The sequence below is a fragment of the Pongo pygmaeus genome, chromosome 5, assembly GCF_028885625.2.
Source record: "Pongo pygmaeus isolate AG05252 chromosome 5, NHGRI_mPonPyg2-v2.0_pri, whole genome shotgun sequence".
Classification (NCBI taxonomy): domain Eukaryota; kingdom Metazoa; phylum Chordata; class Mammalia; order Primates; family Hominidae; genus Pongo; species Pongo pygmaeus.
This window is the reverse complement of record NC_072378.2, coordinates 143,866,614-143,879,752: the sequence shown is the minus strand read 5'-3', so window position 1 is coordinate 143,879,752 and position 13,139 is coordinate 143,866,614. Positions and strand designations below refer to the sequence as shown.

At 34.1% G+C, this 13,139-nt stretch overlaps 1 protein-coding gene and 1 pseudogene across 2 annotated transcripts in view; both read right to left on the bottom strand.

The window, feature by feature from the left end:
- Positions 1–1,169: 1,169 nt before the first annotated feature.
- LOC129039134 (voltage-dependent anion-selective channel protein 1-like) lies at positions 1,170–2,398 on the bottom strand (annotated as a pseudogene).
- Positions 2,399–2,631: 233 nt separating this feature from the next.
- PEX3 (peroxisomal biogenesis factor 3) overlaps positions 2,632–13,139 on the bottom strand; it is a 39,573-nt gene continuing 29,065 nt past the window's right edge. Inside the window, exons 11-12 of one of the 2 annotated variants that reach the window (XM_054490419.2) lie at positions 7,396–7,492; positions 2,632–3,503 (exon numbers count right to left, since the gene is read on the bottom strand). In XM_054490419.2, the coding sequence (XP_054346394.1) occupies positions 3,420–3,503; positions 7,396–7,492 (181 nt within the window). In that variant the 3' untranslated portion in view covers positions 2,632–3,419. The remainder of the gene's footprint in view (positions 3,504–7,395; positions 7,493–13,139) is intronic. The other variant, XM_054490420.2, reaches the window with a different exon arrangement.

Below are 13,139 nucleotides of genomic sequence, written 5' to 3'. Positions count from 1 at the left end.
TCTAGGAGATAATTTTCAGCTGATCAAATTTGTATCCTTACAAGGCCACACCTGTTTAGTCTCAAATTTTCCCTGGATGAAATCCTGGGTTAATTTTGTTGGAAGAGATGTGTGCCCATTACACACTCATTCCCAGATTTACCAAAATGCTATTTTTCATTTACCCCATTAAAAATGAGAATATCGTATTTTGTCAAATTTTGAAAAGAAGCATATTCCCTCCTCTCCACCACTTTTTTTTTTTTTTTTCCCCCAGACAGGGTCTCACTCTGTCACCCAGGCTAGAGTGCAGTGGTGCAATCATAGCTCACTGCAGCCTTGACTTACTCAGCTCAAGTGATTCTCTCACCTCATCCCTACAAGTAGCTGGGACTACAGGCACATGCCACCGTGCATGGCTAATTTTTTTGTAGAGACAAGATTTCACCATGTTGCCCAGGCTGGACCATTACCTTTTTTTATTTTATTTTTTTTTAAGTTAATTACAGCATTTGAGGAAGAGGATCTAATTCCACACAAAATGGAAGACTCTAAAATGTACCCATTAAACTGCTAAAAAATAAATTGAGTGGTGAGAATACCACATAAGCCCAATTTAGATTCTGAGTGCTGTCACCCTGTGATTACAATTATACAGACTCTTCCAAGCTTATAGCTAGAGCTCCTGGAAGCTATTTTATACTCTGATGCAAGGACAAAAAAACCCACAACTCAGGAAGGAATTAAGTCCTGAATTATTGGCTTCATCACATCCACCCTCTCCACCCCAAAACAGCACAAAAGAAACAGTGACCACACCCTGTAGATCTTTTTGTGTAAAAGAGGTAATGAAGAACTGGGATGGGAACAAGTCATGAAGATCTGTCTTAAAAAGGTCCCTTTCAGGTAAGTTTGTACACACCATCAAGCAACAAGCCTCTCATCAATTAGGATTAGGAAACCGAGGTTCAATTCTCAGGAAATCACAATTTCATTCATTTACTCAATATGAATTTACAAGGTGCTTATATATTATCAGCTTCCACTTGCAGCCATTTCTAGATAAAAAAAGAAACCTGGCTTCTCTACAGGGGCCACCAAGTTCCCTAAATCTACCACTGAAAGGACCTTTTTGGAACTGGGTTTCTTCTGTACCCCTGAAAGGGTAACACCTTAAAGCTGAATCATCTTTAACCTGGAGGTCCAACATGACATTTAGCAATACTTGCAACCCAGACATACATTAAAAGATACACTAAATTGTGAAGGTAGCTATGCTGCAAAATAAACAATTCTACAGCATTCATTGATGCTTGAAATTCCAGTCCTAGACCAAGCTTGTGGCCACCAGCATAGACGTTCTTGCCACCCAGGAGAGCTGACAGTGTCAGTATGAAACCTGGCTTTAGGGTTTAAGTGTATCCTAAACCTATCAGGCTGGAGTTGTTCACTTTAGTGGAGAAGTGGGCTTTAGGGTCGATCTGATACTTGGCTGCTATTCTGAAGCCAGTGTTACTGTTTCCTGCTGTCCCAGCGAGACTGACAGCAGTCTCCAACTTCTTGCTCACCTTCTGCTAATTGGAGCTGCCAAACTCTGTCCCGTCATTCACATTAGTGTGAAGCTGGAATTCATCAGTCTTGTGGCCAACCGCAAAGTTGCTCTGGGTCACTCAAGACTTTGTGGTCTCAACATTCACCTGGTAGCTGGCCAGACAATCCTCATAACCCAGCACTTAGAGCACCTCAAGACTGAAGGCCCAGCAATGTCCAAATCCATGTCGCAGCCCAGGTTAATGTGCTCCCGCTTGTATCCTGTCTTGATTTTAGCATTTTTCCCCCAGTGTTAGGGGAGAAGGATGAATGGAGGGTCAGCTTCAGTCCACATGCTAACTGATCTTCCATAGTAATCTCGGTGCCTAGTGTGTTGTCAACGTTCCATTTCTTTGCAAATGTCAGGCCATATTTGGTCTATCTGTACTTGGTTTCCAGACTGCCTGTCACTTTGGTGGTCTCAGTGTTGGCTGAGCCTGAGCTTGTAAATTCCAATCCATTCTCAGATTTTGTTTTCAAATCAGGTTTTATTAAGCCAAATCCATATCCCTTGGTGAAGACATGCTTGGCAGATTTGCCAAGATTAGCATATGTGAGTGGCACAGCCATCTTCTGCTCAGAGACAATGCCAGTGGGCTCAGAGGTGTCTATGGTGAGGGCTATGGCTCCACTACCTATTTTTAAAAACATTGTAGACACAAACTCCCTAGCAGTGAGCTTCAGGCCTAGCCAGGCCTTAGAAGAGATGTCATAATTTATTTTCTACCTTCTACTGTTCAGCTACATGTTATGTTGGAGGAACATAAAACAATGTTACTGAAAATATATGTCAACATACTAATAATGTATAATGATTTATTTACTTTTGCCCTAATTACCCTTCTAAATGAAGAATTACAGATGTAATGAATTATTTCTTTTTCAGAAAGTAAAGCTATTTGCTTTTTACTAAATGAACAAGTTAACAACAACAAAAAAGCACCAAGTGCATGACCAATTAAAATGAAACAAACTAGCATGCTCTCTCTTCCAAAATAATAACAAAAATGCTATGGGATAAGTAAATTAATAGCTGAAAAATATTAACTCAACAAAATAATATTTTACTAAAATAGTTTATTGCAATAAGATTTTCACTGTATTCAAAATCAATACAAAGTAAGTTTTTAAAATTATGTACATACAAATGATTAAAACTATGTAATTAGGTGAGTAAACAGCATCAACACAATTTTAGCCTCTAAATCAATATGCAACTTTCTAAGGCTTTTTAATAAAACCTTAAAAAATATAGTGAAGAAATAGCAAAGGAACAATAGTTCATCATAGTTGTTGAAATTCACTATTTCCATAAGAATAAAAAAGTCCTCCATCAAGGTATATTTGAGACAAATAATTTATTATTTTGAAGGGTAGCTGGAGAAAAGTCTGATTCACTTCTGTTTACAGCAGTCTAGGGAACATTATAATTAAATAGCATATTTTTCCAAACTTCACACATCCTAGACCTATGTCTCCAACAGATTTTTCCTCAGTATTAATATGGTAAAGTACACTGAATTTCATATTTTTATATATATATGTATATAAAATATCTATATTGATTTTTAGTCAGTTTGGAACAAATGTCCATGTGTAACAAATTATTAACAATTCTGATATTTGCACATGTGTACATATATATGCCCACAAAAACTGGTCTGTTGATGAATCTAAAAAAATATATTAAGATGCCAAATAAATTGATTTCATTATGAAATGAAGACTTTTATTAAGAATATATTTTATCAGGCATTTTGATAACAAACTGTTACTCTAAGTATAGGTGATTTACCCAGTGTATTTTAAAAAGTAAATGAATCCCACTGCAGTTTTTCTTGAAGGAAAAATCATTTCTCCAGTTGCTGAGGGGTACTAAAAGCTTCGTACACATTAGCAGCAAAGTCTTTCACTTGCTCCATTGTCAACAGATCCTAGCAAAGATGATAATATAACATTATAGTTTGCAAAACGTATAGATAATTTGAATTAATTTCTGCAATCAAGCGATGAATTCAGCTCTAAGTTTTGTGGTAAAGGCCAAGAGGCAAACCGTTTAAGAAAATGAGTAGTTTTTCTTATAATAAATTCTAGGAGATAGTTATTATTTAGGTTCTTATATGAGGGATGATGGTATCATAAGCGTTCAAGTGTGACTTTGAGGGACAAAAACCCCAAATAGTCTTCAAATGAATTTTTGTGTATGTCAAGTGCTAGATAAGTATCTGTTGAATAAATAATTATAGGAGTAAAGGTACTTTTGCTGGAAGCTGACATAACATGGTTAAGGGTGTATTACTTTCTAGAAGATCTAATATATGGTATGAATATGTGTAGTAAGTGCATATTTTACATGTACACACATACATGAGCCACACATATACACTATAGTGTAAGGGTTCTTAACACCCCAAGGGATTTGCGAATGTAAAGATAAGAAAAAAATTACATCTTCATTTTCTTTAACTTTTAACCAAAATCTGGTATCTCTTTCAATTATGAATGTAGGCAACAAACTGTGATGATATTAGCAGGTTGTATGACTTTGTCTTCAATAGAAGTCATAGGCATTTTCATGTCATATGACAGTTGTGGAAGTTATCAGAACTTTCATTATATCTTGGTATTTAATGCATGAATAAAGCAATACTGCTATATCATACTCTTAATTTTAAAAGAAATTTTGAAAACTATATATGATTGGTTTCCTTTATAATATTATGTATTTTATTGTATGCACTTATAAATATTGTTCTGAGAAGGGGTCCATAGGCTTCACCAGCCTGTGAAAGGGTCCATGACAGAAAAGGTTGAGAGCCTCTGAGAGTGTCAAAGAAATGGGAAGTAAACCTGTCCCTAGTGATCTCTGTTTCTTAAGTATTGGAAAATCCAAGTGAGGTTTAGACATGTCCTAATCTCAATCAATTCATGGTTAAATTATCAGAGAATTTGATGTTATTTAGTTTCAAGTATTCAGTCTAGGTGTTCAATGAAACACAGGTTTAGATCAATGTTTCTCAAACCAGAATTTACAGACATGCTTTCAGGGGCCCAAGAATTTGAGGGGAAATTTTGTGTTTTGATTTCTATGAAAATGTAAAGAAAACTCAAACACGCTCTTGGTTATTGAGAAGATAAAACATATAACCTACTATTGTTCCTGATTTTAGGGCATTCGTTTTATTTATGTTCTTATTGGCTTTAAGTAACATTACTTTAACTGTCTTGTGCTAATGAGAAAAGAACAGAGGCAGAAAATCTTTCAAATTAAGGCCAAATCATGTAAAACACATGATACAAATGAAGCTTTCAGAATAGTTACAGTAGATTAAAAAAAAAAAAAATACTAGCAAGTCAGCTTCAGAAAATGCAGGCTGAATGCTCAACAGCATGAACAGTAGCAGACAGGTCCACATTCACTTTGGCACAACAAATTATTAATAGTAGTCGTCAGCCATATTATAGAACAATCTGTTTTTTGTAATTTAGATTCTACTTGATAATAAAAGTGCTTTGGTTTTGAGTTACGAAAAAGCTCTAATCTTAAGGATCTTACTGAGTTTTTAATTTATACACTTAAAATGATTTAAACACTGGAGGACTGTGGTATATGTGTGTACATATGTCTGTGAGGTATATGGACAAATCTGAGAAATACTACCATTGTAGTGCAAAAGCAGCCATAAACAACACATAAACCAATGGGCATGCTGTCATCCAATAAAACTTACAAAAGCTGGTGCTTGGCTGGATTTGGCTCATAGGTCATAGCTAACTTATATCAGCTTTATAATAAAGACTTCAATCTGTTCAAACACTGTATCCTGATGCAGCTTCCAGGATGTTTTCAGTAGTCTGAGATAAAAATTATGTATCATAGGGTTGGTTCACACTATAAAAGCTCTTTCCTTATGTTATCTGAAAGCAATCTGAAATAATTTATCTCCTGCTTATGTTATTTGAAAGCTATTTGAAAATAATTTGAAAAGCCACCTTTCTCGATTGTTTTCTGATTCTCCCATTTCCTACCTTTACCAACTACCATCCTAGTATCTTCTACCAAAGGGGTCAACAAAGTATGGCCGGCAGGCCAAATCCACTGCTGCCTGTTTTTGTATATAAAGTTTTGTTGAAACAGCCATACTCTTTTGTTCATGTACGTTTCTGACTGCTTTCACACTGCCAGAGCAGAGTTGAATAGTTTCTGTAGAGAATGTATGTTGCATTAAGCCTAAAGTATGTACTATCTGGCCCTGTACAGTTTGCAAAACCCCTGTTCTACAGCATTCCCACCATAGGCTCTCCTACACACCATTGTAGTTGAAGTAGTAGCAGTAATTCGAAAGGACTAATTTTATGTAAATTAACATTCTAATCAAGGCAAAGGCTTTAAAAAAGATAAGTGGAAATAGTAAAGCATACGACAATTTATTAAGAAGACCACTTGGTATTTTAACTCATAGAAATTATAGTTTAAAAAATTAAACTATAATTGTAATAGCCTTGTCAATCAATGGTCTAGTATATACATTTAATATACCTCCAGTTACACTAAACAACTTTACTAAACATTAGTATCAATGGCGTTTTTACTATACTGAAACATTTGTTTTTATTATCAATTATATTGATTTTAATTAAAGTATAGTACATAAAATTATTTAAGCATTAAGGCTGATGATGCTTTATGCTTGGTTGTAATTTCCACTCATCTGTCAAAATGAACAGCCTACTGGCCAAGCCAGGGACTTCTACAGAAGAGAACAAAGGTAAAGGTAAGGTTTAAATGCCCCAAGTTATGACCTTTTTCTCACATTGATATAGATGTGAAGCTTAAAATTCAGTAAAATGAGATCAGTCTTATTCACTATTTCTTCTGCAATATGAGTGCCCAGCTCTTATGGGTGAGAAAGAGGACAGAAGACTGAAGAGTCCAGTGCGGGAAAATGTGCATGTGAAGGACAGACTGATGACACCAAAGTGAAAGGAGGAAATGAACTCTTAGTCTCAGTGCTCTCCACGTTCCCAAGAGTAAAAAGTCTACAGAGAGGATACACTAAATTGTCTGAGACAAGTTACACTAAGAAGATGTCAGCTTTATGCTTAGGCCATAGGGTCTCTTCTCATTGTACATTATTGAAGCAGTTTGCAATTGGTATTGCAAACAATTTTTTAACTTATAACACAGTTTCCAAGTTTGCACATGACTCAGAAATTCAAAGTTATTTTGTTTATAATGTTTGTCTTACTCAATGAATTACTGAATTACTCAATGAATTACTGAATTACTCCATGCATTCCAAATGGAAACGAAGAAATAAGACGGAGTTATAGGTAGTCTGATAAAACATTTAAATGACCCACTGTTTATGCGTCTTTTAGTGAGCATATTATTGATGCACTATTAACAGTTACATTTTATTAATCACTAAAATGCTTTACTTCTCCACAAATTTTTTTAGTTTTCCTCAAAATGTGTAGAACAGGATCCTTGATCTGCCTCAAGGCTCAATCTTCTTACTAGCACAGCTTAATGCAAAACATTCATGCTATATAAATTCAACTGACGACTATAATATACCTGGACTAAAATGTAGTCCCATAGTGTTGGACTACAACACGGAGAAAGGTACTCCAAACTTACACATTTGCTATGGTCCATTATTACTCTCATGGGACACTCTACCACACTCTACATGTAGTTCCAAGTTCTGTGATTTTTTGAAAAAAATCTCTCAGCAAAGAATGTAACTTTATGTTAGACAAACATGACCACCACCACAAATATAATTTGCTTTTAATAACACTCCCAAGCTTTCTTCTTACCTGAACAAAATGACTAGGTGTTTCACTGCAAACTGAATGGATCTGTCCGTTTACTATTGGAATTATCTTAGCTAAAGGCAGGCTGACACTGGAAAGACTGAAAAATCATCACAGTAATGATTATTTTCTGAAATGACCACACAGGACTTTAACTTCTTAATTATAAAAGTAATACATAGCCATTGAAGAATATTTTTGGAAATCTATTAAAAAGGAAAAAAAACCTACAATTCTATTGCTTAGAAATAACAACTCTAATTGACATCATGACCAATTTCTTTTGGCATTTTTTTACACATATCTTTGTTTTTTTGTGTCTACCAAAAACCTCTAATCTCCTAAGCATACTGTTTTTGCATTTTTATTGTTATGAGTATTTTCCATCTTATTAAAAGTTCTAAAGTGTTTGATTGTTTTTTAATGACTATACAGTAATCTGTCCTCTAGCTGTGACAATTTATATCATGAGCTCCCTAGAGTTGGGCATTTCAGTTTTTGCCTAAATTTTCTTAATATAAGTAAGTTTTTGTATAAACATGAAATCACTGGATCAAAGTGTATCTGCTCCCTTATGCCTTCTTTCAACATCCAACATTATCCTTTTCTTTAATCTTTCCACATCTGATAGGTGAAAATGGTATCTTACAGGTTAAATCTGCATTTCTCTTAATTACAAACAATGTTGGGTATTTCCCCCCTACTCCAGTGAACCACACCATTATCTATCAGGCTCTAGAAGCAGCAAATATGGCCATTATCCCTGGCACTTCTTTCTCTTGCCTATACCCAATCAGATATTCTAAAGATTTCTCAAAAGAAATCTTTTAATAATCTTAAAATCTTTTGAAAATCCTTGGCACTTCTTTCCCTTGCCTATATTCAAATAAAGAAGTGCCAAGAATTCTCCCCATTGCCCAACAGATTCCAAGCTGAGCATTATCTCTTGCCTGGACTACAGCAATAACTTTTTAACTTGTTACAGCACAATAAACATTTGTTGGATACATAAATGAATACATGTATGTATCAATGTATGTATGTGATGTAATGACTTAAACAACAAGACTCATTTTTGTGTTGGGCTTGTAGATTTAGTCTTATTACATTAAATATGACATCTCATACATTTCAATCTAGGGCTACACTAAAAATTTCCTTTTAAATATCATGCAAGTGCTGAAGCTAGGGTGTACAACCAGTGTGCTATGCTGAGATTTGAGGCAATGCTTAAAAAAGAATAAAGGAAGTGGGAAGATTTATGTATTCCTGAGGGAAGCAGGCATTATTTTTTTTCATGGTACCTTTGCGGCATTTTTCAAAATCTATCATGATTTTGATTACTTGATTGCTCTGTCTCCCCCTCACTATCATGCAAGCTCCATGAGGTTACATACCATGTCTATCTTATGCACTGTATTGTCCCAGAACATAGTAAAGGGTCTTGTGTACAGCGGACATCCAATACATACTAGTTGAATTGATTAATAAGTCTTCGTTCATCCATTGCTGTGTCCTGCCCCAGTCCCTGTTTCCCCAATTCCTTTTCCACAAACCAGTCAAAGAAATCATACAATGTAAATTCCATTACATTACTCTCCTGCTCAAAACTCTCCAGCAGCCTTCCAGTGTTCTCAGATGACAGCCATATCTGTATGTGCTGCATTCTCCAGCTTTGTCTGACACCACTCTTGTTCTATGTATTCAGCTACCACGCCAGCCTCTTCATAAGTCTTAAAATGTACTTAGGTGGCTTCAAAACCTTTGCCCTGTGGCTTCTGCCCAGAATGTCAACTGTCCCACTGCAGTCTAGGGTCATATTTAATACCTTTCAATCTTAGTTCTCAGTTCAAATTATTTCCTCAGGAAAACTGCTTGACTGTCCACTTTTGTTTAAATTTTTCTATTATATGTTCAGTGTTCTTCTCCTTTATAACACTTCTCATAGTTTATACAATTATATTTACTATTTCCCCAACTAGATTGTAAGATCTATGGGAACAGAAACCTAATACAGGGCCTGATTCATAGCACGTGTTCAATAAATCTTAGATTAACAAACTGGCCATTTCCTTCTGTTCTTTTGTGAATTATCTGTGTCTTTGATGCACATTTTCTAAGAAAGAAAATTTTTCTTTCCTTAGGTGTTTGCTTCCTCAATTGATGTGCAAAAGTTCTGTATATAATGTCATTACACTCATGTATGATATGTATACATAGAGAGAGCAAACATTTCCTCCTATATATTATTTGCATTTAATATTGATGAAAAGCTTATAAAAGCTTGTTTGATCTTTAAGTTTTAAAAATTATACAGTCAAACCTAGCCTTCTTTTATATAAAGTTCTTTACTTTCATTCTTAGAAATACCTTCTCCATCTTGAGGTCACATAAAGAGTCACCTGTTTTCGATCAGTATATTTGTTTTTACTTAGTATATTTAAATGCTTAAACCTCCTGAATTTTATTAGTCATTGTAAAATGACTAATTGTTATTTGTCTTACCAACATATATTTTGCCCACAATCATTACTAAAATCCTACATTTTTTAGGGCTACTTCTGGATTTTACATTCTATTTCACTGACTTACCTATTATTTTATGAGTAACATTAATAATTATACCTTATATTATATATTATACAGGAAAAGCATATTCATTGCTCTTCTTTTCCAATAATTGCTTAAACATTCTCACTCCATTATTCCTCCAGATTACCTTTATTACCATTTGTCAGGTTTAAGATGAAAAAAATCAACCATCCTCCAATCTCCAATAGAATTTTGATAATATTTTGATTATATTTTAGATTAATTTTGGAAGGCTAATTCTACACTTTTTAGTTGATTCTCTTGGGTTTCTAAGTATAAAGTCTGTCACCTTCATATAACAATAGCTTTTTCTTCTCCCTTTTCAAAATTAATATCATTTTTAAAGATAGCATGAGTTTAACTTAGAAAACCAACAGTCAACTAACAGTTTATTAAAATGGTAAGAACACTCAGTAAATTGTCTATTTTCCTTCTTTTTTCACTATCCAACAATAAAAGTTACCTATTTTCAAGATATAAGTATAGAAAAAAATCAACAGCTTTCCTTAATTGGATCTCAAAATTGGTCTTCTCCTAGCCTTACTCCATTAGATAGAATAATAGAATGACGCTGAATAATCTGTCAATAGTGACCATCTTTATACTGTTTTTGAACTTAATGGAAATCATTCTAGTTTTACTATTAAGTATATCTGCTTTTGATTTCAAATACTTTTTATATTTTTTATTTCTTTTTTAAGAGACAGGGTCTTGTTCTGTCACTCAGACTGGAGTACAGTGGCATGATCATAGCTCACTGTGGCCTTGAACTCTGGGGCTCAAGCAATCCTCTTGGTGGTTTTTAAAATTTTTGTAGAGACGGGAGTCTTGCTATATTCCCCAGGCTGGTCTTGAACTCTTAGCCTCAAGCAATCTTCCTGCCTTGGCCTCCAAAATCATCGGGATTACAGATGTGAGCTATCACACCTGACTCAAATATTATTTTATTATATAAAAATGTATTTTTTATTTCTAGTAAGAGGTTTTATCCATAATAAATGTTGTTTTATTGAATGTCTTTTCAGCAACACTGAAGATAATGTTTTTTATCTTATTAGCTTATTAATGTTATGGATTACCAAAATAGCTTTTCTAGTTTTAACCCTCCTTACATTCTTAAACCTTAATTAATCATAGTGTTGGAGAATAATTAAAAATTTGGAGAAAAATTTCTATCTCAGATAGACATTATTGAACACCTGGCTTTACCACTTGACCTGAAGTTATTTAATTTTTCTGTGTCTTAGTCTCCTCACCTGGAAAATGAAGAATACTAGTACATATTTCCTAGGATTACTTTAAGAATTCAATGAGATACATTCTGAAAAATACCATCAAACTAGCACATGGAAAAAGTATTAGCTGCTATTATTACTGTAATATACTTCTGGATTTCATTTGCACTTTTGACTTTTAAATATCCATTATACATTATATTACATACATATGTAATACATATAATACATTAATACATATATGTTGCATATTTTTTATATATATATATATATACACATTAAAGCCTTTATTAGTTTACCTCATTTTTCAGTTGATTCTCTTCAGAGGTCTGGCTTATTAATTATAATACACGTAAATAATATACTTTGTGTTCTTTGCCAATAGTTAAAAACCTTACTTCCATCTTTTTTTGGGGGGGGGGGTGGGGGGGGTCTCACTCCCTCGCCCAGGCTGAAGTGCAGTAGCACAATCACAGCTCATTGCAGCCTTGACTTCCCGAGCTCAGGTGATTCTCCCATCTCAGCCTTCCAATTAGCTGGGACTACAGGCATGTGCCACATGCCCAGCTAATTTTTGTATTCTTTGTAGAGATAGGGTCTCTCCCTATGTTTCCCAGGCTGGTCTTGAACTCCTGGGCTCGTGCAATCCACCCGCCTCAGCCTCCCAAGGTGCTGGGATTACAGGCCTTAGCCATTTGTTTTTTCCTGACTTACTATGATAGCTAGACTTTCACAACATATTAAACAACGATGACAATAGGCTTGATGGAAATGTTTCTAGGGTTCAATCATGGAGCATGAAGTTGGTTATTGAAATGAAATAGAAAAACTTATATAGAATATATCTACTGAGTGCCTTGTATGAGTAAAGAGAGATGAAAGGGCACAAGATAGTTTTTGACTTTTGAGAGGAGGCTTAAAATGTAACTGAGGAATAAAACTCCAATTCAAGGTAGCACATGTAGGTTGTATATGAAAGTGCAGATAATGATTACTATAGTTCAGAAAAGAAACACTATCATGGCTGATGTGGCTGTAGTATAATTTTTACATTTCTTCAGTGTACAAAATCAAGTATTTGTTTATGTTAAAATAACCATTACAATTACGTATCACCACTTGCAAAATAACGAATATCTTGCTATATACAGATTATGGTGAAATTTTACTAATTGGAGCACTTTGATTTATACAGTGTATAGGATTGGTCTTGAGCTGAAATTTATTTTCGTATAAGCTAAAAATTTTTTTAAGATTTTATGTTGATATTTAAATTACTTCAGAAAATAAACTTTATGGCTGTAAGCATTCCAAATGCTTAATGTCAATGTCAAATTAATCTTTTCTCTACAATAAAGAAGGGTCTCAGAGAATCTAGTAAGTAACTTCTGGCCCTATGTATTTAAGAATTAAATTGGTTATTGCACATACATATTGCCTATCAATTACTCCGTCCCCAATTAAAAAAAAATTTTAAAGCTACTTCAAAGGATGTGTCTCAAATTTTAATGAATGAGTTTACAGTCAGTCAACAGTAATTTAGTACCCATTATTTTCTGAGTTTGATATAAAAAACTGCAAAATTGAAATCCTTAAAGAGTATAAATTCTAATATGAGACCAAAGATATTCGTGTTGGGATAATAAAGATATAAAAAACCATAAGATACCTTATGGCATACGTAAGTCCATGATTTAGTAATAGTTATGATTAAAATCACTAACAATTGCACTAATAAATGTTCCTAATTCTATAATAAGGACTGGAATGAATACATTTAAGTATTTGTAGAACTATAAGGAGCTAATTCATCAAATGAGAATCTATACCAACAATGCCCAGGTATTATAAGGACCAAAATATTGAAATATGCAGACCAAAATGGCCTGCAGTAATGGAATAACATTAGAGAATGCATTA